General features: G+C 39.1%; 2 protein-coding genes across 2 annotated transcripts; both read right to left on the bottom strand.

Annotated features, from left to right (window-relative positions):
• Window positions 1-7,061: 7,061 nt before the first annotated feature.
• LOC149077230 (uncharacterized) lies at window positions 7,062-8,672 on the bottom strand. The gene has a single exon (XM_089242767.1). It carries the CDS (start codon window positions 8,372-8,374, stop codon window positions 7,625-7,627), a length of 750 nt encoding a protein of 249 aa, XP_089098893.1. The 5' UTR covers window positions 8,375-8,672; the 3' UTR covers window positions 7,062-7,624.
• A 4,974-nt stretch (window positions 8,673-13,646) lies between these two features.
• On the bottom strand, window positions 13,647-23,219 carry LOC149077229 (uncharacterized). Its single transcript, XM_089244966.1, has 5 exons — window positions 22,716-23,219; window positions 19,754-19,889; window positions 15,535-15,680; window positions 14,975-15,110; window positions 13,647-14,034 (listed from the first exon to the last, which is right to left on the bottom strand). Exons 1-5 carry the CDS (start codon window positions 22,753-22,755, stop codon window positions 13,785-13,787), a joined length of 708 nt encoding a protein of 235 aa, XP_089101092.1. The 5' UTR covers window positions 22,756-23,219; the 3' UTR covers window positions 13,647-13,784.
• Window positions 23,220-27,628: the final 4,409 nt, after the last annotated feature.

The following is a 27,628-nucleotide window of genomic DNA, read 5'->3' as shown; positions in this document are numbered from 1 at the left end:
TCGACTCATATTAGACCGGCCACGTACAAGATCGGCCGCCACCTGGTAGCTGTTCAGATAAGTCTGCCGGGACGTGAACTTATAATTGCTAGTGTATACATTTCTCCGTACGAAGAAGTAGACGAAGCCATAGAGGAGATGGATGATCTTTGCGAGTCAGCACCAGGTATCGACATTATCTTCTGTGCGGACGCAAATTGTCATTCTTCGTGGTGGGGCTATCGAGAGACGGATCCAAGAGGGCGCGCGATGCAGGAATTTCTCACCAGCAGGAACTTGTTTCTGTTTAATTCTAGACGGACAAGACCTACCTACGAATTTTATGACGCAAAAGGATGGCCAGATCTTACTTTTACAACATCAGAAAATATTTACAGGCGTTCCGATTGGTCAGTAGGTACGGAAGATTCGTATAGTGCGCACAAATATATCCATCTACAACTCAATATTACGCCTAGATATCAAAAACCTACGAAGTATAGAACTACCGCAAGACGATTAGCAAAGATCAGGCCTGCTACAGAGCAGATCTTCATGGACCTCCAAGAACAACTTCATATGGTTTTGGACGAGGATCAGGTTAATGCATGCTTTGACGCCTCAATGCAGCGGCTGAAAGAACGATGTATCCAGGTGTTGGGCTATGCACAACCGCGTCTTACCGCTTCTTTGAAATGGTGGACTGATGAGTTAGCAGCTTCACGCAGGCAACTTCGTAAACTAGAGCGTCGTTTCATTAAGGCCAAGGGTGATGATAGAGTACAGGCGAGGATGGAGTTTAGAAAATTCAGAGCAGGGCATATTAAGGCCGTAAACAAGGCAAAAACGACTAGTTGGATTGCCTTTTGCACAGAGGAAAGCCGCCCATTTGGACAAGCATACAAATCTATGTTCAAAACGAAGCGTCTACCACCACAGGTAATGATGTCCAACGGTCCACATACTGGTGCCACGATGCTGGAAGCGGCCCAAGCACAATTGGAGGAGATTTTTCCGAACCTCCCGGATACTATAAATTTGACTCCATACACGCCATCTATGATTATGACGGACCCACCATTCACTCATACGGAGATCAATCAAATAGTCAGAAGACTGAACAATAAACGAGCTCCGGGTATTGATAACATAAATATTCCTCTTTTGAAAACCCTAGTCGCAGCCCATGGTCATGTTATCTCAGATATCTTCAATAGTTTAGTCAAGTTGTCGGTGTTCCCAAAGTGTTTCAAACGTGGTAAGGTCTTGCTTTTCCTGAAGAAAGATAGGGATCCAGGGGTGCTGCAGTCGTATCGCCCCATCTGTTTACTCTCTACAATGGGTAAAGTCCTAGAAAAATTGGTGGTGCAACGGATCACCTACTATCTAGAGAAGGCAGACTGGCTTAGCCCAAGACAGTTCGGATTTCGTACAGGTGGCTCGGCAGAAAAAGCAATAGCATCACTGATGGAAGAGATCACGACTAGACATCGACGAGGTCAAGTAACGGCCATAGTATCCATAGACATTCGCGGTGCTTTTGATTCGGTCCGCCATGAGATAATAATCAATACTGTACGAAAATTACCAATTCCTTACAATCTCATTTGTATAGTGGAGAACATGCTAAAAGATCGAACGGTTGTGATGCCAACTGATGGAGGAGACGCGGAAAAGCATCAGGCCATGGGCTGTCCTCAAGGCTCATGCAGCGGTCCGCTACTATGGTCTATCGTGCTTGACTCACTGCTGAAAAAGAATTGGGGACCGGATGTCTATGTCCAAGCTTTCGCCGATGATCTGGTGTTTGTGATCTCGGCGAGAACTCCCAACGACATTGGCAGCACTGCGGATGCCGCGTTTGACGAACTGTCAAAATGGCTAGACGATAATCGTCTCAGCATGGAGGTGACTAAAACTAAATTACTATGGCCACACCCCAAGAAAAAACGTCCCTGCATAAGAATCAATGGTGTTCGACTGCAAATATCTAAATGCATGAAATATCTTGGAGTGCATATTGACCATCAGTTCAAATTCACGACGCATGTGGCGAAACAAATTGATAAGGCTCAAGACACCATGCAAAAATTGAGACGCATAGCAGGTCCAAAGTGGGGTATACGCCAAAAATTTAGGAACATTTTGTACAGATCGGTTGTACAACGGCAGATTTCATACGCAAGCGCCATCTGGTATAAAAACCCGACACAGAGACTCCGTAAATTACTAGATGTTGCCCAACGCCCGTTCTTATTGTATGTAACTGGTGCATACAGAACTACGGCCAATGATGTTCTGTATACTGCTACGGGAAACCCTCCGCTCAGCCTATATGTTGAATATGACGCTCGTCGATCTACAATCCTGCATTTGGGTAAGGAGGTCTGGATGGACGGAATTCTTATAACACCTGATGCCTACGAAGGGAACAATAGGAGTTGGCTTCATCATCCCAGTGTGGACTTGTTCCAGAATCAAGTTCCGCTGCCTGGTACGGAACAATGCTCATCGGATGAAGCTATTAGTATATTCACGGACGGCTCAAAAACAGAGACATCCACTGCCTGTGCATACGTAGTTATGAATGCAGAAGGATCTGTTGAAGAGGCTTGGAGTCGACGGTTGCGTCAAGGGAACAGTATCTTTCAGGCGGAGGTTCTGGCCATACTAGCTGCAGTAGAATGGGCGATTAAGCAAAATCAGCAGACGACGATATATACTGACAGCGCGTCTAGTATTAATGCGATTCGTGATCAGCGCACTCCACATGAAAATACTCGGCGAATACGCAAGCATTTATACGACCATCCGTCTATCAGTATCAAATGGGTCAAAGGCCATGCAGGAATAGCGGGGAATGAAATTGCGGACAGATTGGCCAAAGATGCTCTTAATCTCCCAACGGAAGAACAACTCTTGCTACCACGCAGTCACATCAAACACGTGCTAAAAAGTGACCTGTTACAAAAGTGGCAACAGCTATGGGACAAGAATGCACATAAAGATGCCTATAAGATACAGAAACACGTCCGTTGGAATAGTTCCATTTGGTCTAGAGAGAAAGTGATCATGATAACTGAGCACGGCCCATTACCGACGTATCTAGAACGTTTCAAGAAGTCGGACAACGCCATGTGTGCGTGTGGTGAGATTGGATCTTTATGGCATTACCTGACATCTTGCCCATATACAAAAAAATTTCATTTTGGTGCTATTCCCGAAAACGGTCGACTGTGTTTCAAAAAAAGAGTTTTGAAGAGCCCTATGGGCCTTGCTCGGGTGCGGTGGATTATATTGTTCCTCGATAGCAACTTACATCGCATACATACTAAGAAGACTGGAAGTGCGCGTCTGAGCGGTGGAAGCGATGACGAGTTCAAACCGGCAAGAGCCCCAGCGATTGATCTTAAGAGGAAATATGATCTTCGACCACGTCGGCGTCAACAAAAGTAACCGATAAATGAAAAACAGAAGCAAGTTCACCTGCAAGGAGACGAATCAAGTCATCGATGGCAAGGACGAATTAAGTGTTATTTACTCGGCTATATAGTGAATTGTGCTGATCTCAGTTCACCCGGTGACGATTCCGGTAACGACTTGCGGCTTAGACGATGATGATCTGCGGCTAATTCACAGTGATTCGAAATTTTATATACCAAGATTATCGGCAATCATTCGATCAATTGACGATTACTGGATTCTTATGGGATGGACGGCTATACACAAGCATCTTATAATCCGTTTATAATTTTGATTGCCCATTGGCGTTGATTGTTTAGATTTTATTTATTTGTTATATGACTTCAGAAGTTGGCGATCAATTTTTATGTAAATTATTTTATTTTGCTGCCTTCGTCTGAGGTGGTCATGTTACGTTGTTTTTAATAAAACTTTCCGGATACACCCATCCTTCGGGAACGCTTCGATATCTCTCTGAGATGGGAAGCGGGGTGTATCCGGTCTTCAAAGGTCTATCGGGAATTATGAGATGCATCGGTTGCGTGTAGTTACAGAGACATATCTTACACAAGGGACGGACTTTATTTCACACAACATCCTATATACATGACGAGAAACGAACTGCGCAATAACTAGAATAATCACCTGATGGCGCTTTGAGCGCGTACATTAATCCTCGCTCTGAGGAAGTGGCTTTCTTTTCCACACGTCGGCGGCGACGCCACAGACTATCCCCCCAGTGAGCGAGCGAACGCTAATGTAGGAAATACAAGATTGACATTCACATATTGATGATACAAAATTATAACAAATAATAACCAATGTGCATGTGTGTATAAATACTTGCGACAGCTGAGAATTCAATATTTTGCTAAGACGAATGAAAAATACGAATATATACGATGTTAACATGTTTGCAATGATTTGAAAAAATAAATAATGTAAATTAACACTTATGCGAGAAATGCGAAAATAATATGTACACATATGCGAAAATGTAAAGGCATAACACAAGAATATAAATGGGTGTAAAACATATGCAATCAAAAATACGAAACAAATCGTTCTGGAAAATGAACTCTTCGTCCATAACGAGTTGTTACTGTTTTTTCTGTCGTTGACACTGGACTTTTGGAGTCCTGTTTAGAACTGATCTCATTTGGTAGTTCGGTGACTGCAGGTGGTTCTCTGTCATCCATGGCGAATGCAGGTTTGACTCTGTCAATAGACACTGAGATAGATTTACCATTTACTTTGATTACAAAAACTTTGTCGGTCCTTCGCACTACAGGATATGGTCCATTGTAGGGTGCGCTTAATGCAGGTCGAACTTTGTCTACGCGTAAGAACACATGAGAACAAGATTTTAAGGAAGGATGAACATAAATCTTGAAAGTATTCTTATGAGATGGAGATACGGGTGATAAACTCCTCATGAGCGAAGACAGCATTGATGCATAGGTAGCGTCTGGTGTAGATTTGGACACCTCATCTGAAAGTAGGTCAGATGGCAATCTAATAGTGGTTCCATACACCAGTTCGGCACAGGTAGCTTGAAGATCCTCCTTGAAAGCGGATCGTAGACCCAGGAGGACTATCGGAAGCGATTCTGACCATTTGGTATTGTCGTGAGCAATGATGGCACTTTTTAGGGTGCGATGAAATCGCTCGACCAGACCATTGGCAATTGGATGATATGCAGTGGTTCGTATGCGATCTGTTCCTAGTAGTGCTGCGAGCTGCTGGAAGAGATGAGATTCAAATTGAGTTCCACGATCTGTGGTCACTGTTGAGGGACACCCAAAACGACTGATCCATGAATCAAATAATGCTTTGCAGATGGTTTCGGCGCGTATGTGCGGTATCGGTGTTACTTCGGGCCATCTTGTAAATCTGTCTATCATGGTAAGACAGTAGATGTTCCCGTTTGATGGTGGATAAGGGCCTATAATGTCAATGTGCACATGTGAAAAACGAGCGTCGGGAAGTGCGAAGGTGCTCAGAGGTGCTTTTGTGTGCCTCTGGATTTTCGATCGCTGGCATGATTGGCAGCAGCGTACCCAAGCTGTGATGTTTTTGTTCATGTTTGGCCACACATATCGTGAGCAAATGAAGTTTTTTGTTACAGCGATTCCGGGATGCGATAGATTGTGAAGGTGGTCAAAAATCAGCTTTCGATACGAGTCTGGAACGAAAGGTCTGGGTGAGCCAGTTGAAATGTCACACCATAATTCACCATCTGTTAGATGACATGGCTTCAGTTCCAGCTGTAGAGATGTGTTGTTACCCTTCAAAATTTCTTTCAGTTCCGGGTCGCTTGATTGAAATTCCCCGAATTCTTTGAAATTAATGTCCTTAGAACCAGTTATTGCGTCGATTTCGATTCTTGACAGTGCATCTGCGACATAATTTTGAGAGCCTTGGACGTGACGGATATCGGTTGAATACTGGGATATCAAGTCCAAATGACGAAGCTGTCGCGGCGAACATTTGTTTGGATTTTGCTTGAAGGCATAAATTAGGGGCCTCTGATCTGTGTAGATAATGAACTCCCTGCCTTCGAGCATATGCTTGAATTTTTTTATAGATGAATAAATTGCAAATAGTTCTCGGTCGTATGCGGACCATTTGTTTTGACTTTTGGACAATTTCATAGAGAAGAATGCGATGGGTTCCCATTTGTCGGCTAATTGCATGAGAGCACCACCCACTGCGACATCTGAAGCATCTACCCAAACACTTAATTTAGCTCCAGGAAGTGGATGTCTCAGGAGTGTGGCATTTGCCATGGCATCATTGGCCAAAGTGAACGACTTTGTTGCTTCATCGGTCCACGCGAGTTGGTCGTTGGCACGAGCAGAACGAGGTGATTTTTTATTTTTATGACCTTCGAGAAATTTTATTAACGGATGTAACAAATCGGCAGCTTTCGGAATGAAACGTCGATAAAAATTGTACATACCGAGAAATCTTCGAAGTTGTGTCAAGGTCGTTGGCTGTGGATAATCCAAGATACACTGAACTCGATCTGTCAGAGGTTCGATGCCGCTTGTAGATAGCCGGAATCCAAGGAAGTCGATGGTTTCTTTACCGAAGTTGCACTTGGAGACGTTGACGCAGAGTCCATATTCTTGAAGTCTGTTGAAGAGAGTCTTGAGATGATGGATGTGTTCATCAGGATCTTTTGATGCAATCAGGATGTCGTCGACGAATGCGTAAACTCCAGGAAGTCCTCTGGTCACTTCATCGATGAATCGCTGGAAGGTTGCAGAAGCGTTGCACAATCCGAATTGCATCCTGGTGCTCTCAAACAATCCGAAAGGTGTGCATATTGCTGTTTTGTGGATGTCATCAGGATTTATTGGGATCTGATGATAGGCTTTTATAAGATCCACATGGCTGAAAAGTTTAGTACCATGCAGTTCAGCAGTGAAATCAGCAATGCAAGGAATGGGATATTTGTCTTTTAACGTTTGTGCATTTAAAGCACGGAAATCTCCGACCGGTCGAAATTCCAAGGTACCCTTTTTTGGTACCATATGAAGTGGTGAGGCGTAATTACTCCTCGAAGGTCTCAAATGCCCCAGTTGCAGCATGTTGTGAAATTCTGATTTCGCTATTTTTAATCTGTCTGGAGCTAACCTACGAGGTTTCGCCACCACAGGCGGTCCTTTTGTGGATATATGATGGATGGTGTTGTGCTTTACTGGTGCATTTGGATTAGGAAGTTTAGTGATCTCCGGGAATTCAGAAATCAGCTTGTGATACGCCGAGTCACCGGTAATCGTTTTCACCGAATGAATGCACGTTGCGTTTGAGACGCGTCCGGGACGTTTCAATTTCGTTTTCAAGTCACGTAGGAACTTGTTGCGAAGGTCCGGGACTAAGTCGAAATAATGAAGGAAGTCCGCACCCAGTATAGGAGTTGACACATTGGCGATGTAAAATGGCCAGGAAAAATTTCGTCTCAAGCCGAAATCCACGGAAAGAATACGTTGGCCGTACACCTCGATGGATGATGAATTCGCGGCTGCGAACGCTTGAACAGGCCGTTGTTTGCGCTGAGAAAGGCTTGCCGGCAAGATCGAAACATCACTGCCCGTATCAACGAGGAAAGATAGATTCGTTTTCATGTCTTTCACAAACAGGCGACGTGACGTAGATGGCAAAGAGCAAGTCGCCTCTACTCTTTGCTGAGTTCGTTTCCCGAATATTTGCAGGGAGAGACACATTTCTTGGCATCGGTGCCGAATCGTCGATGATACCAACACTCGTCGCGATTTTTCGATCTGCTACGCTGTCGCGGGTAGCGATTTCGGTACGGGCTACGACTTCGCCCTCGGGAAATCTCGTCGATTCGCACATGGAGCTTTTCGATTTCCGACAACAAACGTTCCTCGATGGAATTCGCGGAAGAGTTAGAACAGGCACTTACCGCTTGTGGTGCTACGTCCATGACGCGATCGGCGATTTCGGCCGCTTTGTCCAACGTTAGTGGTGTGACTGCAGCCAGGATAGATTGCACAGATGTTGGCAAATGCTGAAGAAACAGTTCCAACATGAGCTCGTCCGGAACGCTGTGTGATTCCGCGCGACGCCGCATGACGCGCAAAAGTTCACTTGGACGACGATCACCGAGTTGCTCCCCAGTGAGAAGTTTCCGTATCTCTTGCTGTGACGATTCACCACTGCGCTTGATTAATTCCGATTTAACGTGTCCGTAGGGATCTGTTGCCGTTGGATTCGTGATGACATCGCGGATGACGGAAGCTGCTTCCGGTGGTAGATGGGCCACTATGTAGTTGAATTTTGTGCGACTGTCCGTTACCGGTTTCGGAATCCCCAGTTCGAAAGTTGATTCGCACATCAAGAACCACAGTGTAGGATCGGCGAAATTGTACGGTGGTATCTTTACTGCTGCCACGTCCGCCATGCTTTCGCTTTTGCGTGGGCGAGAATGTTCAACAGCACGTGTTGTTTCCGTTGAGATGCGTCCGCTGTTTCTTTTTTTAGATATAATGTCTCAACTGATGATCAGACTTTCCAAGGTCACCAATATCGGGAATTATGAGATGCATCGGTTGCGTGTAGTTACAGAGACATATCTTACACAAGGGACGGACTTTATTTCACACAACATCCTATATACATGACGAGAAACGAACTGCGCAATAACTAGAATAATCACCTGATGGCGCTTTGAGCGCGTACATTAATCCTCGCTCTGAGGAAGTGGCTTTCTTTTCCACACGTCGGCGGCGACGCCACAGGTCAAAGGTAGCAATCTCATTTCTGTGGTCATGTCGCCGTTTCTGCTGTACCTCTACCTCAGGAAAGTTTCTGACAAGTGCGAACCGGGTATCGAACTCGCGACACCTCTAAACATCCATTGGTACTTTAGGCGAGTATATTGTCGAACTAGGCTACCACGTCTACGGGCGTTAAATAGATCGGAGTAGTGTCAGTATAATTAAATGAACCTACTCAGCTTAATTATACTGATAATACTCCGACGTATGTATCATCCGTTGTGGTTGACGTATTTCATTGAAACTTAGTTTGTAAGTTATTTGGGCCATGGGGGGAAAAGATAACTGCGATGGAAAGCACCACTTTCCATCTGGTGGTAAGAAATTGAACAATTTTTTATTGATCCTTTCTTCTTCTCCCCTATGATCCATATATCCTATCTACTAAGTTTCATCAAAATACCTCAATCAGAATGGGCGCTACATACGTCTGAGTAGTGCCAGTTTACCCTGTATATGTGGATATTGTCATAACACCAATGAGGAAGAACTGAAATCGTTTGATGCCGACCCCAGAATAGCTCTCTCATTGTGATCTCAAGGGTTCTACGAAGTTGTGCTACCATAAAGTCACATGAAAAGCGTCGAAAGTGTCAAAGGTATTCATAAAATTTATGAATACCTTTGACACTTTCCACTTGCCCATCTTGTGACCCGCCCCTAGAGGCATACACGTAAAGTGTAAAAGGTATGTCATTGTCATCAAGGCGGGTCACGAGCATATTAAAAATTAAATAAATAAGCACATTACGCATTGATAACATTCTGACACTTGCGTCGGGTGCCGCAGCCAAACAGTTTTTTAAAACATCATTTAAATCAGGAAAAAAAAAAGAAATAAGTTTCATAAAAAAAAGTTTGCAACTCAAAACATCGCAACTTACTTCCACTCCCTCCTTGAGGCCTCTCTGTGACGAGATATACTTTTATATTCTACATTTTACAATTAAATTCTTTTAACAAAGAAATAACTCTCATCATCTCATTTCTATACTACTTATGTGTTTCCTTCAAGTGCAATATTCGCCGAGATATTTGAATTCAAGAAACGGACGAAAGTTAAAAAACAGGATAAATGGGGGCGGGGGGCGGAGGTCAAACATGTTATACCGGCATTTATGTTGCTTTGAAATTTAATTTCCTTAAATGGAATTTAATGAAAGCCTTTTTCTTTTCCGATTTTATTCCTGGGGTGACCCCTTGCTACGCTTCTGAAGAGGAACCATGGATGGCAGGAACCAAGCATTTGCGAAAAAGTTTCTTCATTTGGGAACACGAAATCATCGAGTTCAATGCGTTTTCATTAGACGTCCAACCGGTTTTCAGGAGGGGTTTATTTGGAAAATCTCAAAAAGTGGTAAGAAACATTCTGGCCCCTGCAAGCCCTGCCCTTGTGAAAGCCATGACGAGAGGTATGCATATGTATAATATACACATACATACATCACCAGTGCCACAACACACAGGGTCGGGGTACCCAGGGCGGGGCATTGAACATATACTTTCATGGGGAAGTTAAAAGGTTTCATTCCCAGCGGCCTTTGACGGATCTCATTGTTTTCTTGCTGCTTTAACATTGAAAAATTTGCAGTAGCAGAAGCCCAAGATATATCCAGTATGTGTCCCGGCTCCTTGATTGGGAGGCCCTGGATTTTATTCGTTGTTAAAATGAATACAAGTAAAAAATTTTCGTGCCCCTTACGGGGGGATATCCGACAAGTCTCCAGAAAGAAAGGTCGGGGGCCCCATGGAAAAGTTGAGAGGTTCCATTTCGAGGAGCCATGGATGAATCTCATTGATTTTTATTGTTTAATATTGTGAAATTTGCAACAGCGGAAGCCCGAGATAAATCCAGTTTAGGGCCCCCACTAAAAATCTGCGTAATGAGTACCGGGTAATTGGTTGGGGCCCTGGATTTTATTCGATGTAAAAATGAATATAAATAAAAATTTTTCGTGGTCCTCACAGAGGGGATGTCCGACAAGCTTCCAGGTCGGGAGCCCCATGTGGAAGTAGAAAGGTTTCATTTTTGGGGCCCTGGATGAATTGCAATCTAAAATTCTGCAAATTGGGTCCTTGATTGGGTGCCCTGGAATTTATTTGTTGGTAAATTGAATACAAATGAAAATTTTTCGCGGCCCTCACAGAGTGGATGTCCGACAAGCTTCCAGGTCGTTGGCACTGGTAGTAGTTGATAGGTTTCATTTTTGGGGGCCCTGCATGAATCGCATTGATTTTTGTTGTTTTACACTATAAAATTTGTAACAGTGGAAGCCCGAGATAAATACAGTCTGGGCTCCGCTAAAATTATGCGAATTGGGTCCCGGATCCTTGATTGGGGCCCTGGAATTTATTTGCTAATAAAACGAATACAAGTGACAGTTTTTCGTGGTCCAACAGGGTTCCAGTCTGGGGACAACCATGGAGAAGTTTTCTGGGGGTACTTGATGAATTACATTTTTTTTTTTTTTTTTTTGTCCTTTATTATTGTAGAATGCGTCAGTAAGCTGGTGCTTTGACATGTCACTTTTCATAGCACTCTGATGAAGTGGGACGAAATAAACAAGATACGTTGGGAAGAGAAAAGGGGGGTGTTGACCGCCACAGGTGGCAGGGGACAGATACCCATAGTTTTATATATTTTACTTTTCGGTGACTTCGCCGAGGCGACAATGTTTTATTGCTTGTAATAAAAGTTTCCGGATTCACCCATCCTTCGGGAACGCTTCGATATCTCTTTGAGATAGGAAGCAGGGTGTGTCCGGTATTCAAAGGTCAAAGCAGCGTGCTCCCTACCGTTATGCGGCTGTGTGAGCATTGTGATGTACTTGTATCGCGAGGACTCAGGTTCGAACCTCACTGATGGCGTTGTGGTTGTTGTGGGGGGGCCAGCTCAACTCCAAGGTGCGAAAACCTGCCGAGTGGTTTGCTTCGGAAATCAGAAGACAGACGGCATCACCTCCCAAAACCCATAACATGCATTTCACTGAACAAAGTTCACGTTAGGTACACAACACATACACGACACATTCCGACATGCACCAATTCGTTAAAATTTCTTCAGTGGAATGCTTTTGATCAGCCCTCTACCCCGACTGTAAAAACCTCACAGCTTTATAACAGTGGTTTTTTTTTTTTTGCATTATGTTTGAAAAAAGTAGCCTAAATATAACATTTTATTTCTAATATTTATCATCTCCGCAAGATTGTAAGAAGCAGCATTAACTGAAAAAGAAGATGCATAAAGTAATGCGGAAAACTATAAGGTCATATTTTCGTGTTTTAAATCCATCAGGTTCATAAATGCTTGCATATTTCTCGGATTTTTATGTCATAAAAAATGCTGTTTCTCGCTACAAGATCTCATCTACCATTTTTGTCTAAATATGGGATAGCAAAAATTTTTCAGCCCGTCTTTTTTATAATCTTCCTATAATTCCTTGGCGTTTTATTCCAACTAAAATTATTTTTTAGAAATGTCTTTCGTTAAATGTAAAAAAAAAAGATCTTTGATTGCTTTCATAGTCTCTGTAATTTATTGTGTTTATTTATCGACATGCATGTGGAGTTCATTCAAAGGCATCTTAACAACATCATAATCCTCCATGAAATGAAATGTCATTGGGGAAGGGGCTAACTATCTGAAAGTGCGGTTAGGGAGAAGAAAATGATTGCTCTGAAGTGACATGGCTGTGATTCTGATTGATTTTTCATTATTTCCACGATTTTATGGTTGGCCCATATTTAGGCCCTCATTTCAAAAACTGCGAACTTCACAACTGTTGGAATTAAATTTATCATAAAACATGCGGAATATATATATATATTTTGAGCATTTTATCCCATTCCTGTCTTATGCTCGCAAGTATTACCTTTCGAAATCTTTAAAACGAGCTACATACAGGATGTCCCAAATTGTTTGCACAGCAGATATCTCTGCAGCTGTTGACTTTAACAGCATACTTTGCATTACACATTTTTTTTCAAATGACCTGCAGTTACCTAAAACCTCAAAGTTAGTTCAAAGGGTTATAAAATAAGGAAATTAACTTTCAAACAGTCCCTGTATGCTAAACCTTCTAATTATTGAAATGCAGATTCCCCTTTGACAAGTTAATTTGACATTCCTCCTTTGTCATTCTCAAAAAAAAAAAAAAAAAAAAAAAATCATATTTTAAGTGGAATATTTATTGATACATTAAATATATATAGCATTGGCAAACTTTCATTGGCTCAAAAGTTGTCATTTTAAGGATTGTACACAAATATAATGGAAAGAAAAGTAGAATAGGAACTATTTATTTTTTATTTCAAATAAATAACAATTCCTTTTTTTTCTAATCGCAGAATTTTCGCAGCTTTGTGTGAATTTAGTTTACAATTCGCAATTTGGGAACCCCACCCTCAATCAATGGTGGCAAATGATGAAAACTTCGAAGCATAATATCTCGTTAATATTGTATTTAAAAATATGCTATATTTGTTTAAATGACTTCTCTCTCTCTCTCTCATTTTATTACATTTTACTAATTAGATATGTATTAGTACATCAAAAGTTAATTTTTATGTATACAGCTCCTTCGGGAAATTTAAGACATTTTGAGTAACCGCACGTTTTCTGGAATTTTTTTTTGACCAGAAGCATGTTTTTGAAAATCAACGGTTGCAGAGATAACCGCTGTGCAAACGATTTGGAACAGTCTGTCTAGCTGGCCAGACCTCAAAATGAAACATGTGGCCCCCATTTTGTACCTTCTCCTTTACAACTATCAATCATATATTGGTCCGAGTCTTGTTACCATTGCATAAAACGATCTTGATGCTAGAGTCTCCGAATTATGATTACATCTACTCCAAACTGAACGCAAATATGCTATTGATAATTACAAAACACTATTTTGTAATCAAAACATTTTAATTTCAAAAATCAACAACTTTATCTTCTCGTGAACAAGTCGAACTTTTGCGCATAACACAGCGAAGCTCGTTTGGTTTTTTTAAGAGGAATCGCGAGGATTGTAATGTTACTTTATCTCAATCTTCTAAGTAAAGAGCTGAAAACATTTTTCCGATTTGGGAATTCCTCAGGTTTCCAGTCGGCTTGGATCCGGGAGCGGGAAGTACGCTCTTGCATTGGTCGCCTTCGGGATCAAATCCATTGCAAAACATGTCAGGTAAAGTGGAAACAGCCATCTTGGAGACCCTTTCGAATGAATTTACGGCTTCCTCACCGCATTTCTCTTCACCGAATGCCCTCATGTTTTTGTCCATCCACTTGTAGCTACTGCAATAGAGAAAAAAAACGATTAAAGGATATCATTCTATTGATAGACAACTGCATTGCAGGCATTCATAACTCCTAAATTTAAAACGATTTAAATAAAAAAATACAACTTGAACTTTTACTTTTATGAAACGAATTCGGAGAATTTTCACCTTTTACAAAGGCTAAACATTTAGAACTAGTTTGGTTTTTTAAATCTCTGGAATCAGAGATACCTTACAATTACCCGTTTTCCTTATAATTAGGCAATAGGGTTGGAGATAAACACGAATAAAAATAATTTTGTCCACGTAGGTTGTTCGCAAACAAGTTCTTAATGAAACGCATATATCTTTTCTTAACGAAACCCATAAACATGAATGATAACATAGGAGTGCAATGAATTTAGCTCAGTGTTTTCTATCCAGCATTTATCCAATCCCTTGGTGAAACACTGAATAAAACAAAAATTCTAGACTCTATGCCACAGCTGCTTATATCTTACAGAAAACCTTTGAAACCTTAAAGAAAAACTTTTTTGTTGTTGCTGTTAAGGAAAATTAACTCGTTATAAAAACGTGCTGAAACAGTTTTGCTCACACTACACACAACTTCACGCAACGCACGTGAAAGAGTGATATTGTATACAAATATACTTCTTAACTAATATTAGTGTGAAAAAAAATATGAAAAAAATAGTGAAAACTGTATCCATCAATATTATATATATAGTTCTAACAACTAACAATTACATAACACCCACAATGCAATATAAGTATATCTGTACCTCTCAGAACCATACTATCGTATTTCCATTACTACTGAGGTACAGATATATTTTGTTCTATTTTTCCGTTTTCCCAATTTTAACAATTTTGCCACTGTATTGGTAAAAATTAATTTTATAATGAATACGAAAAAAAAGCAACCCTACCCAGTTTTTAATGATTAAATTTCTTACCAGCAAGCTGTAGAAAGACGTTCACTTTGTTTTCTGGTAGATAAGGTTTCCAGTCCGGCTTCCACGTAAGTCGCCATGTTATTGAACTCATCACTTCCATAGGCTGAATTTATACATTCGGCGTGTTCCAAATAATCTGGCACAAAGAAAAAAAAATCATTAATTCCCTTTAATACTTTAGTCCGAAATTAATTTTCCGTACAGAAAACGATACACATAATTTAATTCCCTCATTGTGACAGACCGCAGGTCATTACTGGGCCATCCCATTTTTCAGGTAGCCCTAGGTTCAATAAAACTCTGTTCAATCGAGATTCGGGAGTAGTTTATATGTATGTATCCAACTAAATCTTGATATTTAGAAAGGCCCAGCAGAATTGCGCACCATTTCCTTCAGATGGGCTCGAGGGCGTGTGGCATCACACCACTCTGGCAAGATGAATGCAACATGGATGAGGATCTCTGGAGCTACCTTGGCGTTAAAAATGACTTGTGGTGCCAGAAGGGGACCGTGTTTTGCATTTCAACCTAGCTTGTCATCAAGCGGCGTATTTTCTCACCTGTTCTGATTTCCGATCCAGAGGTGCAGAAATCTTTGTATACCGCGTACGCTCCTTCAGTCACGAATTTCATGATCTGTAGCTGCGTTGGGGTCATGCATTGCTGCTTGAATTTGTCCACACAAGCGCTTGCTTCATCAAGCTTTCTACAAAATGGAGGGAACAAAAAACAAACTTGAAAATTTATATTTTAATCCAAAGAGTATAAATAAATAGATTTCATTCTTTTCTTTTTTGTGCTTGAAGAAATTCACCTCGTGACATTTGAATGAAATTTCACTGAGATATCAGTGAATGGAGCACTCGATATCCGGCTTGTTTTACAATTTTTCGAAGTATCGAAAATTTTTGAGACAATTACTTTAGCACGTAAAGGTGACAAAAACCGAAAATTTCAATTAATGATGTCCCTGTGAGCTTTCATCGGCCCTTTACTGGAAAATTTTATTTTAAACTAATAAAAAGGGATTCCTATTTTAATAACGAGCACTTTTCTTTATTGCAAAAAGAGCTAGGTATAAAATTTGTAATTTTTGCATTTTGAACAATTATTTTACAGAGATGCCGCTATTGCAGATGAGTTTCCGTCCGAAATACAATATTCTTCATATTTTACTTCAACTTTAGAGTCGACAATAGAATTTTACGAGTACTGTATTTTATAGTAAGAGATTTCTTTAAGATTTTATTCAAAAAGAGAGCATGTTCGTCAACTCATAAAACACACGGTAAAAATAACAATCAGATAAGAAATTTTATATTCACGCAAACATACATGAAATTTGTAGTTTGTATAAGTTCATATGTTTTCGATACAAAATAAAATCTTTACTGCGTTATGTTACGAGTAAAAAAATAACCACGTTTTCAAATGCAATATTCTCTGAGATATTTGAATTCCAATACGGAGAAAAGGTGGATATATATGCTGTTTTCCCCACACCTTTTCTCTGATTTTGAATTTAAATATTTAGAATATTGCACTTAGGAACGTGGATTTTTTTTACCTCAGGAGGAAAGACAGGACAACTTTCTAATTGGGTTTTTGAACACAGCCTGTCCGTATGAAAAAGTAATTTTTCAAAAGCAATAAAAAATTTATTTTTTTTATTTTAATAACTATACAACCCCTTACAATATGAACGACTTATTTGAGATCTACACGTTATTTGCATACTTTTTCTAACTGGAAGCGTGCCTCTAGGATCAACAGTTCACCAGTAATTTGCGGTACTTGCTGTTAGCTATGTGTGATTCCTGTATTTATGTATATAATTTAATATTAAATATGATTTAATATGAGTGAATACCAATATTATTATTGTTCAACTAGGGGTGTTACACCTTGCCGCCTTTGGCGGCCAACCCCTCACTTCTCTTCAGAACATATCGTGTTTATTTCGTTCCACTTCATCAGCGTGCTATGGAAAGGGACGTGTGAAAACACCAGCTTACTGCAGAAGCGAATTTTGATAAAAATAATAATAAAGCAACAAAAAACAAATGAGATTCATCAAGTACCCCCAGAAAACTTCCCCATGGGTGTCCTCAAATTCAATTCGCTGAATTTTAGTGGGGACCCACTCTGGATATATCTTGGGCTACCGATGTGTTGCAAATTTTACAATGTTAAACAACAAAAATCAATGAGATACATCCAGCGGCACCGAATTAGAACATGTCAACATTTCCATGGAGCCCTGACCTAGAAGCTTGTCGGATATCCCCCTGTGAGAGGCTACTAAAATTTTTCATTTTTATCAATTTTACAACGAATAAAATCCAGGGCCCCACATCCAGTAGCGGAGACACAATACGCAGATTTTTAGTGGGGCCCCAGACTGGCTATATCTCGGGCTTCGCTGTTGGAAATTCTACAACAGAAAAGAATAAGATTCATCCAGGGCCCCAAAATGAAACCTGTAAACATGGGGCCCCCGACATCGAGGCTTGTCGGTCATCCTCCGGTGCGAGTGCCATGAAAAATTTTCATTTGTATTTGTTTTAACAATGAATAAAATCGAGGGGCCCCCAACCAATTACCCGGGACACCAATTCGCGTACTTTTAGTGGGGACTTTTAACCCCAGACTGGCTTTATCTCGGACTTCCGCTTTTGTAAATTCTACAACAGAAAAGAATGAGATTCATCCAGGGCCCCCCCAAAATGAAACCTGTAAACATGGGGCCCAACGACTTCAAGGCTTGTCGGTCATCCTCCGGTGCGAGTGCCATGAAAAATTATCACTTGTATTCGTTTTACCAACCAATAAAATCCAGGGCCCCAACCAATTATTTGGGGACACCAATTCGCATACTTTTAGTGGGGCCCCAGACTGGCTTTATCTAGGGCTTCCGCTGTTGCAAATTTTACAACAGAAAAGAATGAGATTCATCCAGGGCCCCCAAAATGAAACCTGTAAACATGGGGCCCCCGACTTGGAAGATTGTTGGTCATCCCCGGTGCGAGTGCCATGAAAAATTTTCATTTGTATTCGTTTTACCAACGAATAAAATCCAGGGCCCCCCAACCAATTACCCGGGACACCAATTCGCATATTTTTAATGGGGCCCCAGACTGGCTTTATCTCGGACTTCCGCTTTTGTAAATTCTACAACAGAAAAGAATGAGATTCATCCAGGGCCCCCCAAAATGAAGCCTGTAAACATGGGGCCCCCGACTTCAAGGCTTGTCGGTCATCCTCCGGTGCGAGTGCCATGAAAAATTTTCATTTGTATTCGTTTTACCAACGAATAAAATCCAGGGCCCCCAACCAATTACCCGGGACACCAATTCGCATAATTTTAGTAGGGCCTCAGACTGGCTTTATCTCGGGATTGCGCTGTTGCAAATTCTACAGCAGAAAAGAATGAGATTCATCCAGGGCCCCAAAATGAAACCTATAAACATGGGGTCCCCGACTTCGAGGCATTTCGGTCATCCTCCGGTGCGAGTGCCATGAAAAATTATCACTTGTATTCGTTTTACCAACGAATAAAATCCAGGGACCCCAACCAATTACTCGGGACACCAATTCGCATACTTTTAGTGGGGTCCCAGACTGACTTTATCTCGGGATTGCGCTGTTGCAAATTCTACAGCAGAAAAGAATGAGATTCATCCAGGGCCCCAAAATGAAACCTGTAAACATGGGGCCCCCGACTTGGAAGCTTGTCGGTCATCCCCCGGTGCGAGTGCCATGAAAAATTTGCACTTGTATTCGTTTTACCAACGAATGAAATCCAGGGCCCCCAACCAATTATCCGGGACACCAATTCGCATACTTTTAGTGGGACCCCAGACTAGCTTTATCTCGGGCTTCCGCTGTTGCAAATTCTACAACAGAAAAGAATGAGATTCATCCAGGACCCCCAAAATGAAACCCGTAAACATGGGTCCCCGACTTGGAAGCTTGTCGGTCATCCCCCGGTGCGAGTGCCATGAAAATTTTTCATTTGTATTGGTTTTACCAACGAATAAAATCCAGGCCCACCCATGCAACTACCCGTGACCGAATTCACAAATTTTATGGGGGCCCCAGACTGGATATATCTTTTGCTTCCGCTATCGCAAATTTTTCAACGTTAAAGCAGCAAGAAAACAATGAGATCCATCAAGGGCCCCTGGAAATGGAAACTTTTAACTTGTACGTGCAATCCCCCCGGGTACCCCGACCCTGTGTGTTGGGAGCACTGATGTATGTATATTATACATATACAGAACTCTCGGCATGACCTCCCCCCCCCCACAAGTGCAGGGCTGACGGGGGCCACAACGATTCTTATCACTTTTTGATTTTTCACACTATAAATTAACCACAGAGGGGCCCCTGAAAAGCTGGTTTGGGGGCTTGCCATCTAAATTCCAGCCTAAGGGCTCTGCTGTAGGATGTAGAAGCCTCTCGATGCATGCACATAACATGGTCCCGATGGGTCAAATGGGTCCCGATATGTGCTACAGTTAAATGAATATTTGACCCAAAATCGTAACCGACTTCCGTAACACAAAAACGTAACCGACTTCCGTAACACAAAAACGTAACAGATTTCCGTCACCCATTTCCGTAACATAAAATCGTCACTAATTTCGGTTGCTTAGAAACAGGCCCTTTTGGAGTTTGTGATTTTATATTATAGAGTAGATATTCATTCTGGCTACGTTCTAGCTCAACGATTTAGCAGACAAATTATGAAGAATTTGAAAATTTTAAGATACATACGAGCAAAGTGAGACAACTTGAGCCTCGTTTGTGGGAAATTTCGATCCCATTTCTTTTCTGAAATCGTGTAACGGCTCTCCGCAGTTCATGAGTGTTTCCATGTGGCATTTCGGCACTGCTGCTGCATACGATCCAACTAAGAGAAAAAACACTGCCAATCACACATACATGTATCAATTCAATTAAGCTATCATAAATTGTCACGATGACAGAGTAAACAATTTTAAAGGTTTCATATCCAGGTCCTGTTCAATAAAATTGAAAAATATAAATTTAAATTTGTATAATATAATTATATTACATTTATATACAACCATACTTTCAATTACAAAATAGAGAAATTAACTTCTCATAAAATTCCCGGTGTGATAAAAGTTCCAATTATTGAAATGTTGATCCCACTCATTTTCATAACGTTTCATATTTTCAAATGCAATAATTATCGAGATATTAAATATGTAATCACGATATAAAATCTAAAAATAATAATTTTTAACAAATATATATATATATATATATATATATATATATATATATATATATATATATATATGTATATTTATCAATAATTTATATATTTATCAATTATCCAAGTCTGAAGAGATCCTACTATGAACCGAACATACTGTAATTGTATTAATTTGTAATTGTTTGTGTGAAATGTTATAACACAAATTGTGCATTCTTATGGAAGTATATTTTGTATAGAAAGTTATATAACAAGTTGCTTTATCAGAAATAGGAATTCAATATTAGAAACTATTATTGACCCTCTGGAAGGTCGAGTAGTTCCTTGAAGGTCACCCTCAAAAGCCACATATTCGGTGAATGTATATGTCCCTTTTTGTTTATTTCTGGTGTATTTTTGTGTTTGTTATTCTGTTCTTATGTATTTTGTTGTGTTCTGTTAAAACAAAACAAAAGAACATTATATAAAATATATAATCACTAATATATACACAGGGTGATTCGAAACTCAATGTACAAACTTTTAGAGGAGGTAGAAAACACAGAAACAAAACAGACTCACGTAGGAATGTATGACCGGAAACCCCAACCTGATCAGTTAGAGGATAAACGAAGATGCATAAATGACAAGCCAATAATGGGTGGAAAAACTCTTTATTTAGCGATACTTTGCACGATGACAGTATGTGTACACGTCATGTTTCACAAGTGCTTAAAGTTCTTACCATCCACAGTTATGCAAAAAAAAAGAAAAAGTTATGATACATTCCTAAGTGATTCTGTTTTGTTTTTGTGTTTCTACCTCTCCCATAAAAGTTTGTACGTTGAGTTTTGAATCACACTGTTCATATATAAATATACATAAATTCACTGTGCTTTAGTAGCTTATCACAGTGTTGACAAGTTTTCATTGTATCATAAGTTGCCATTTTCATGGACTGTATAGAAATCAGCTCGATCATTTTTTCTTAATTCACAATCAATACCAATTACATTTTTTGACAATTATTTGGAAAATTAGAGAATTTTTGCAACTTTAAGTTAATCATTGACGATAAATGTTAAAAACTTCAAAGTGAAATATCTTCGTTAATATTGCATTTAATTAAAAATATACATTATTTCGTGACTTCTCAGAGTCGCATTTACATTTCACTAATTGAAAATTTCAGTGAACGGAGACTGTATAAAAAGTTAAATTATTCATTTTTTTGTATACGACTCCTTCGAAGTATAAGACATTTTGATTAACCGCACTTCATTTGAAAACATTTTGTAATCAGAAGTATGTTTCTAAATTGAACGTTGCAAAGGTATCAGCTCTGCAAACAATTTGGGACAGCCTGTATAGGCCTATTAAAAAGAAGTTAATGCTACAGTATTTCAATATAAGGTATGTCTAAATTTGATTAAGATTAATGAAATTTTTTTCATAATTAAACCGTCTATTTTTAAAATATTTCAGCTTAATCAGAATATATACATATATATATATATATATATCAAACAGGAGTAATTTCGTCACTTCTGTAACTGCGTAATCCAAACAATATTTATATTAATGATTTCCATGTACGAGGAGGTATAGCCAAGAAACACACGTGACCTGTATGCCAAAATACTTAATTGAGTCATTAAGTAAGTCACAAAAGATAATTAAAAAATGACTTGCAGAGATATTAATTTTAAAACCAATTTTATTTCTTAACACAATCTTCACTAAAGTTTAATCCACTTATGCATAATTTTATCAATGCTCCCAATACAAGCTGCATAAAAGTCGTTGAGTTGCTGTCTCAGCCACGTCAGGATGCGCGGATACTGAAGAGGGTTGCCAACCTGACTGCCTTCTGTGTAAGGCGAGCTGTATGACGTCCCATATTATCGGGATGAAGCATTTCTCTTCCTTGGGTCAATAGGCTTGGACGCTTTTTCTGAATTGCAGTCCGAAGCTTCAATGGAACATCGCAGTATGATTGAGAATTCACATGTTCACCTCGATTTTGGAAATGGGCCCAGTAGCACTTCTTCCAAACATTCACCTTACAGCCACGACTTAGCTCCAAGTGATTTTCACATGTGTTTGGCCCACAAAAAAAAAAAAATCTTGGAGGCAAACACTTTGCAGATGATGATGTTCAAGATGAAGTCCTAACATGGCTGAGACAGCAACTCAAATAATTTTATGTAGCTGGTATTGGAGCACTGATACAACTGCGGGATATGCGCATAAATATTGGTGGAGATTATGTGTTGAGAAATAAAAATAGTTTTGAAGCGATTATCTCTGCAAGTTATTTTTTAATTATCTTTTGTGACTTACTTAATGACTCGTCCTCGTAGAATACAGTGAGGATAAAATTGGGTAATATATTAGAGATAATTACGACAGAGAAAAAAAATTGTATATATTTCATTGTTATAATTCCATCTATTACAATCAAAATATGATGATAATTAAATATATTTTAATAATTCTTTATATTTTACTTACCAACAAGCAAGAGAAACGTTGACGTACATAGCATGTTCATGGTTCGATTTGGGCGGGGTATAAAATGACTTAGGTAGAAAAAATGCCTGACAATTAAGGACGTCGGTGGAGTCCGGAATGTATTTATACAAAATATTCCCTAGATTTTATGTCCTCAGATTTTTTAGGGGTGTCGGAGATAATCAGTGACGTCACGAACAGGCTCTCTCTCTATCGGTATTAAAATACCCATAAAGGATACGAAAGAAAGAAAAAAAAAAACCATTCGCAAACGTAAAATTATATGCGTGTTTTCTAGAGAGTACTTACTACAACGTTACTTAATGAGCATGAAATACAATAATCTTTTCTCTGTAAAAAACATTCTCGGTGGGTGGGGCAAAAAGGTTACAAAACGTATTTCAATCAAACATCGGTCTTGTTGGTCGTGACACCGGACGGCCCTTCGTTTTCCTCTAATGTGTTTACGCATGTAATTTTTTTGTTTCAAGTGAAATTTATTATGGAGTCTCGTAATGAAGTGTATTTCCTTTTGACCATCGAAGGATTTGACGTGCGAAGAGGGAAATTTCTACAACATTGCCATTTCCATGAAATCAAAGGCCGCGGTTAGAAGATGCCTAGGCATTTCCCGTGGAACTTTCCCCTCACTGTTTCTCAAGATACGATTAATTAACATGAGATAAATAGGGAATTAAATGCATGAGAGATTCTAATTTTGAATATGATTAAAATTATATCCTAAATTCTATGACATTTTTCAGTTCAAGTTAAGTAAACCCAATGTATTATCTCTATGGTGAAATTGTGAAAACGGTTTGACATGGCCTTTATCTTGTTGGATTACATGTGGAATTATTTTTATATAGTAAAATTCTTGGAAAGAAAGATATCAATGTAAAGTTTAATTGATAAAGTCTTTTTATGCACACTAGAGATTATCATTGCGTTTGGGATTAAAATGAGCTCACGTTTCAAAACTGGACAGCTGGCTATCTTGTGTTTTGTGTGGAGATTTCGTTACCTGATAAATGGTGATTCTGCAAAAGGAAGAAAAATTGTCATTTTTCTAAATAATCCTCCGTGACGGATTCTTCTCTTGTTAATAAAGAGGTCGCCATACAATCATACTTACCTCTAAGTGATATGTTATTGTTTCTAAATTCTCACGAAAGTCCTCAACTTTTTGTATAAAAGACTATTAGACTATGAGTCAAAGGAGAGAACTATCGCTACAATCCCAGTGTTCTTTTCTCCGTTAGGCAAACGGGACACATGCCCAGAACCCACGAAATTTTTAGGAAAAAATTATTCCACATATTTACTTTCATGTTTTGTTGAATTCTTGAATAACCAGAACAACAACCATGAAGAAGTAAAATAAACAAACGCTAAACAAACTGTTCTCAACCTTTTCTGACTGCCACAGCCCGTTTTTGTTTATAATTTCTATGGCACAGCCCATTTTTCTTACAGCCTATAGCCTATTTATCAAATTTACTGATTTATTTCATCTCCTGATTTATCTCCTGGGAAAGCCACAGACCCCACCGGGAAGTGTACAAGGAGTTCTAAGGGCTACGCGGATCACAGATCAAGAACCCCAAGAATAGTAGCATTGGCTCTCTAAATGCAACATGGAAATTAGCGTTGGATGAATAAGATCGCGCGTATTCAAAATGAAACACAGTAAAGTAATTTTAAATTTGACATTTTTGAAAAAGATTTCAGTAATTTTTTAGTAAAACAACAGTTCTTTAAAATGTGGGAAACATTAGCTCGATTGATAGAGAAGACGTGTTTCATATTATTAAACTGAAAATTGTCAGGTTAAAATTCAATCAGGCCATGCCCAATTGCTCGCTAAATATTATGTCGAATCAAATTCAATAGCTCTGCCTTATTGACACTAGAAATTTCTGGAAATATCCTACAAGACATTATTACAGAATGTTATATGTATTATTATGCGTTTTTACAACCACTGTTCTAGATAAGGACCCTAGGCCAAGGTTTTTTGGTGGATCCCACGCAAATACTTCTAGCAAGGTGCCAAGGTATATTCAAATATATTCAAGGTATCCCTGTCAGTATCCCTTTTATAGAGGCCATGATGTTTGTTTTGCATTGACCTTATCGAAGTTTTTCATGAAATGTTGAAACTAACTTGAGCAGTTGACACTCAGATACATAATATGTTTATTTATGTGTGCCACATCACATGAACGTGGACTTGACGAATGACTTTTCCAAAATTACTATTATAGCTAAAGTATCGCATTATTACATTAACTGGTCCAGTACCAATTTGGTTTCCAATGTACACTATGTCATTTCATTTCATATCCCAGGATCTAAGGATGAATGCCAATTTTATCCATTGCCTCGAATGAGGGACTGGAGAGTGGTGGGGGCTTATTATGAATGCATGCATAAATTACAGATGCGTTACATGCACGACAATAGAAAACATTAAAAAATTAGAAATAAAAAATTTACAATAGCAATAAAAATATTACAAAAATTTACAATATATATAAATTTACAAAACAGCTTTCGGATATCGTCGCCACGCAAACAGATACCTCACTTGGCGTGGTTGTGTGATTTTCAGGCATGTATCGACGTTGCCGACCGGCCCAGTTGCCGGCGAAAGGAAATTCATGTTGCGGGCTCCCAGTTGAGCCTATAACGATCGATTGAGCTTTTCAGCCATATCTCGACGGTGTTCAACATAGCTTTACATATTGCATGAAATCCGTATTTATACCAGCATTTCTTTTCTCAGTCAACTCGTTGGGAAACTTGCCTGTTTTGGCCATTTAATTTGTATTTGAATGTTAGACTTAAAGGTACCATTTAACTTGATGCAAGCATATGAAAAGGAGGAATTGCATTGAGAGCTGACTGAGAGAAAATATATTTTGTTTATCTGTGAATTTTTTATGTTTAAATTTAGGGCATCCAAATCAGACGAGGTCTCTTAAAATGCCCTAATTACCTATGCGAAAATTAGGATCCAGATGATGTATGTATAATATGAATGAATCGAATATTTTTGATTCATAAATTTTTGAATATTTATGGAAACAAAAATATTTAACGATTTTGATGTTTTACAATGAATATAGGATAATAACAGCGCAAAACTTGGAGAAAAAATAACCTAAAATACATGGAGTGTGTCAAATGAAAAATAATTCATTATATAACAACGAGATTATAATTAACTCAACAAACGCACGAACCAAATTTATCAGCGTCAACTAGTTAGACCACTTACGAGTGATAAATGGTCTAACTAGTTGACGCTGTTTGCCCTTTTATAACGTATTCTTTTCGACTAAACCCCTCTACCAGTCTCTACAGCGATAGGTTATCTGGAATTGCTTAATGATAATAATTTCAACGCACTGTCTATTTAACTAGAAGCCGGAAAATATTGAGTACAAAAATTATGCTTTTGATGTAAAATTCATTTGGGCTACTTATATAAGTAATTTAATTTACACAGACAAAATTTTAAATTCAGACATATTCTTGATGTAACAAGGATATAATATTTGAAAATGTAGTTTTACAACATTTGCGTGAAAATTTATACCACACATTCGCAGAAACTTTCGATGAAGTCGCGATCGATGCTGGAAATAGATAAGTCTCTATATTCATTTTACGATTGAATGTAGTTCTTCATAATTTAGATAGACACTCAGATCACTTGATCTGAATAACACCTGCTGATTTCTCTATTGATGGCCTTATTTAAGAGCGAAAAATATCAATAATAATAAAATAATAATAAATTTCACAAAATCGAAAATTTCACGCAGAACGGAACAAAGACGCCATGTGCCACGACATCTCAACTGAGAAAGTCGACACTTTGATAAGTGTTTCAGAACTTTGGAGAACGTATTCAAGCTTAGATGACGAAGCAGATCATTTTCATCATCGATATGATAATCAAATCATATTTTGAATTATTCAAATAGCATTTTGAATTATTCAAATAGCATTTTGAATTATTCAAATAGCATTTTGAATTATTCAAATAGCATTTTGAATTATTCAAATAGCATTTTGAATTATTCAAATAGCATTTTGAATCATTATATAAATAATAAAATGGATGGTCCAGAAGTCTGGACCGGGTTTAGGGAGAAAAAGTTGTTAAAGATAGAGACAAACAGCTTAAAGAATTTTCAAGAATTTTTAAATAACTATAATAAGAAGAGCTATGCTTGTCCTTATTGGGCTTGAGTTATGGAAACACCAAACAGGGCCCCCGTTCTGTCCCTTGCGGGATATAAGCAGGCCATCTTAAGGCTGGGTCATGCTGGAAAAAGGAAAGCTCCGCCATCCACCAAAACCATGGGTTGAACGTCGGCCGGCATCGTGTTACCGGACCTCTGACGTACGCAAAGGACCAGCAAAAACATGATTGAGTTATGAAGAGAGACTTCATCGTTTTTGAATATGTTTACATTGGATGAACGCAGGTGTCGAGGAGATGTGATCGAAGTGTTCAAAATTTTCAATGGGATGGATAGGGTGGACCATGAATTATTGTTACACCGTCAATCGAACGCTTTGGCAAGGGGACACCAGTATCCATTGGTAAGGGACAATGCGAGGTTATGGTGTCGTAGGGAATTTTTCTCTAATAGGGTTGTTAATAAATGGAATATCTTACCCCCGAAGGTAGTAAATTGCAACACAATTGACACGTTTAAAAAGATAAGCATGTTGGGGTAAATCGAGAAGCTATCCATACCTAAAATAAGGCAACAAGGCATTGTATTTGTATTTGTATTTAAGTATTCTTTATGGGCTTTGTATAATATTTTATCATGTATATATATTGTTTACAGTTTAAGTTACTGTATTTTAGAAACTTCCATATTTAGACA

This window comes from Pholcus phalangioides, unplaced genomic scaffold (assembly GCF_987345545.1).
Source record: "Pholcus phalangioides strain wild (caught in Gottingen) unplaced genomic scaffold, Ppha-v1.0 ptg000015l_1, whole genome shotgun sequence".
NCBI classification, from domain to species: domain Eukaryota; kingdom Metazoa; phylum Arthropoda; class Arachnida; order Araneae; family Pholcidae; genus Pholcus; species Pholcus phalangioides.
The sequence above is the reverse complement of the archived record's forward strand: the minus strand, read 5'-3'. Positions and strand labels throughout refer to the sequence as shown.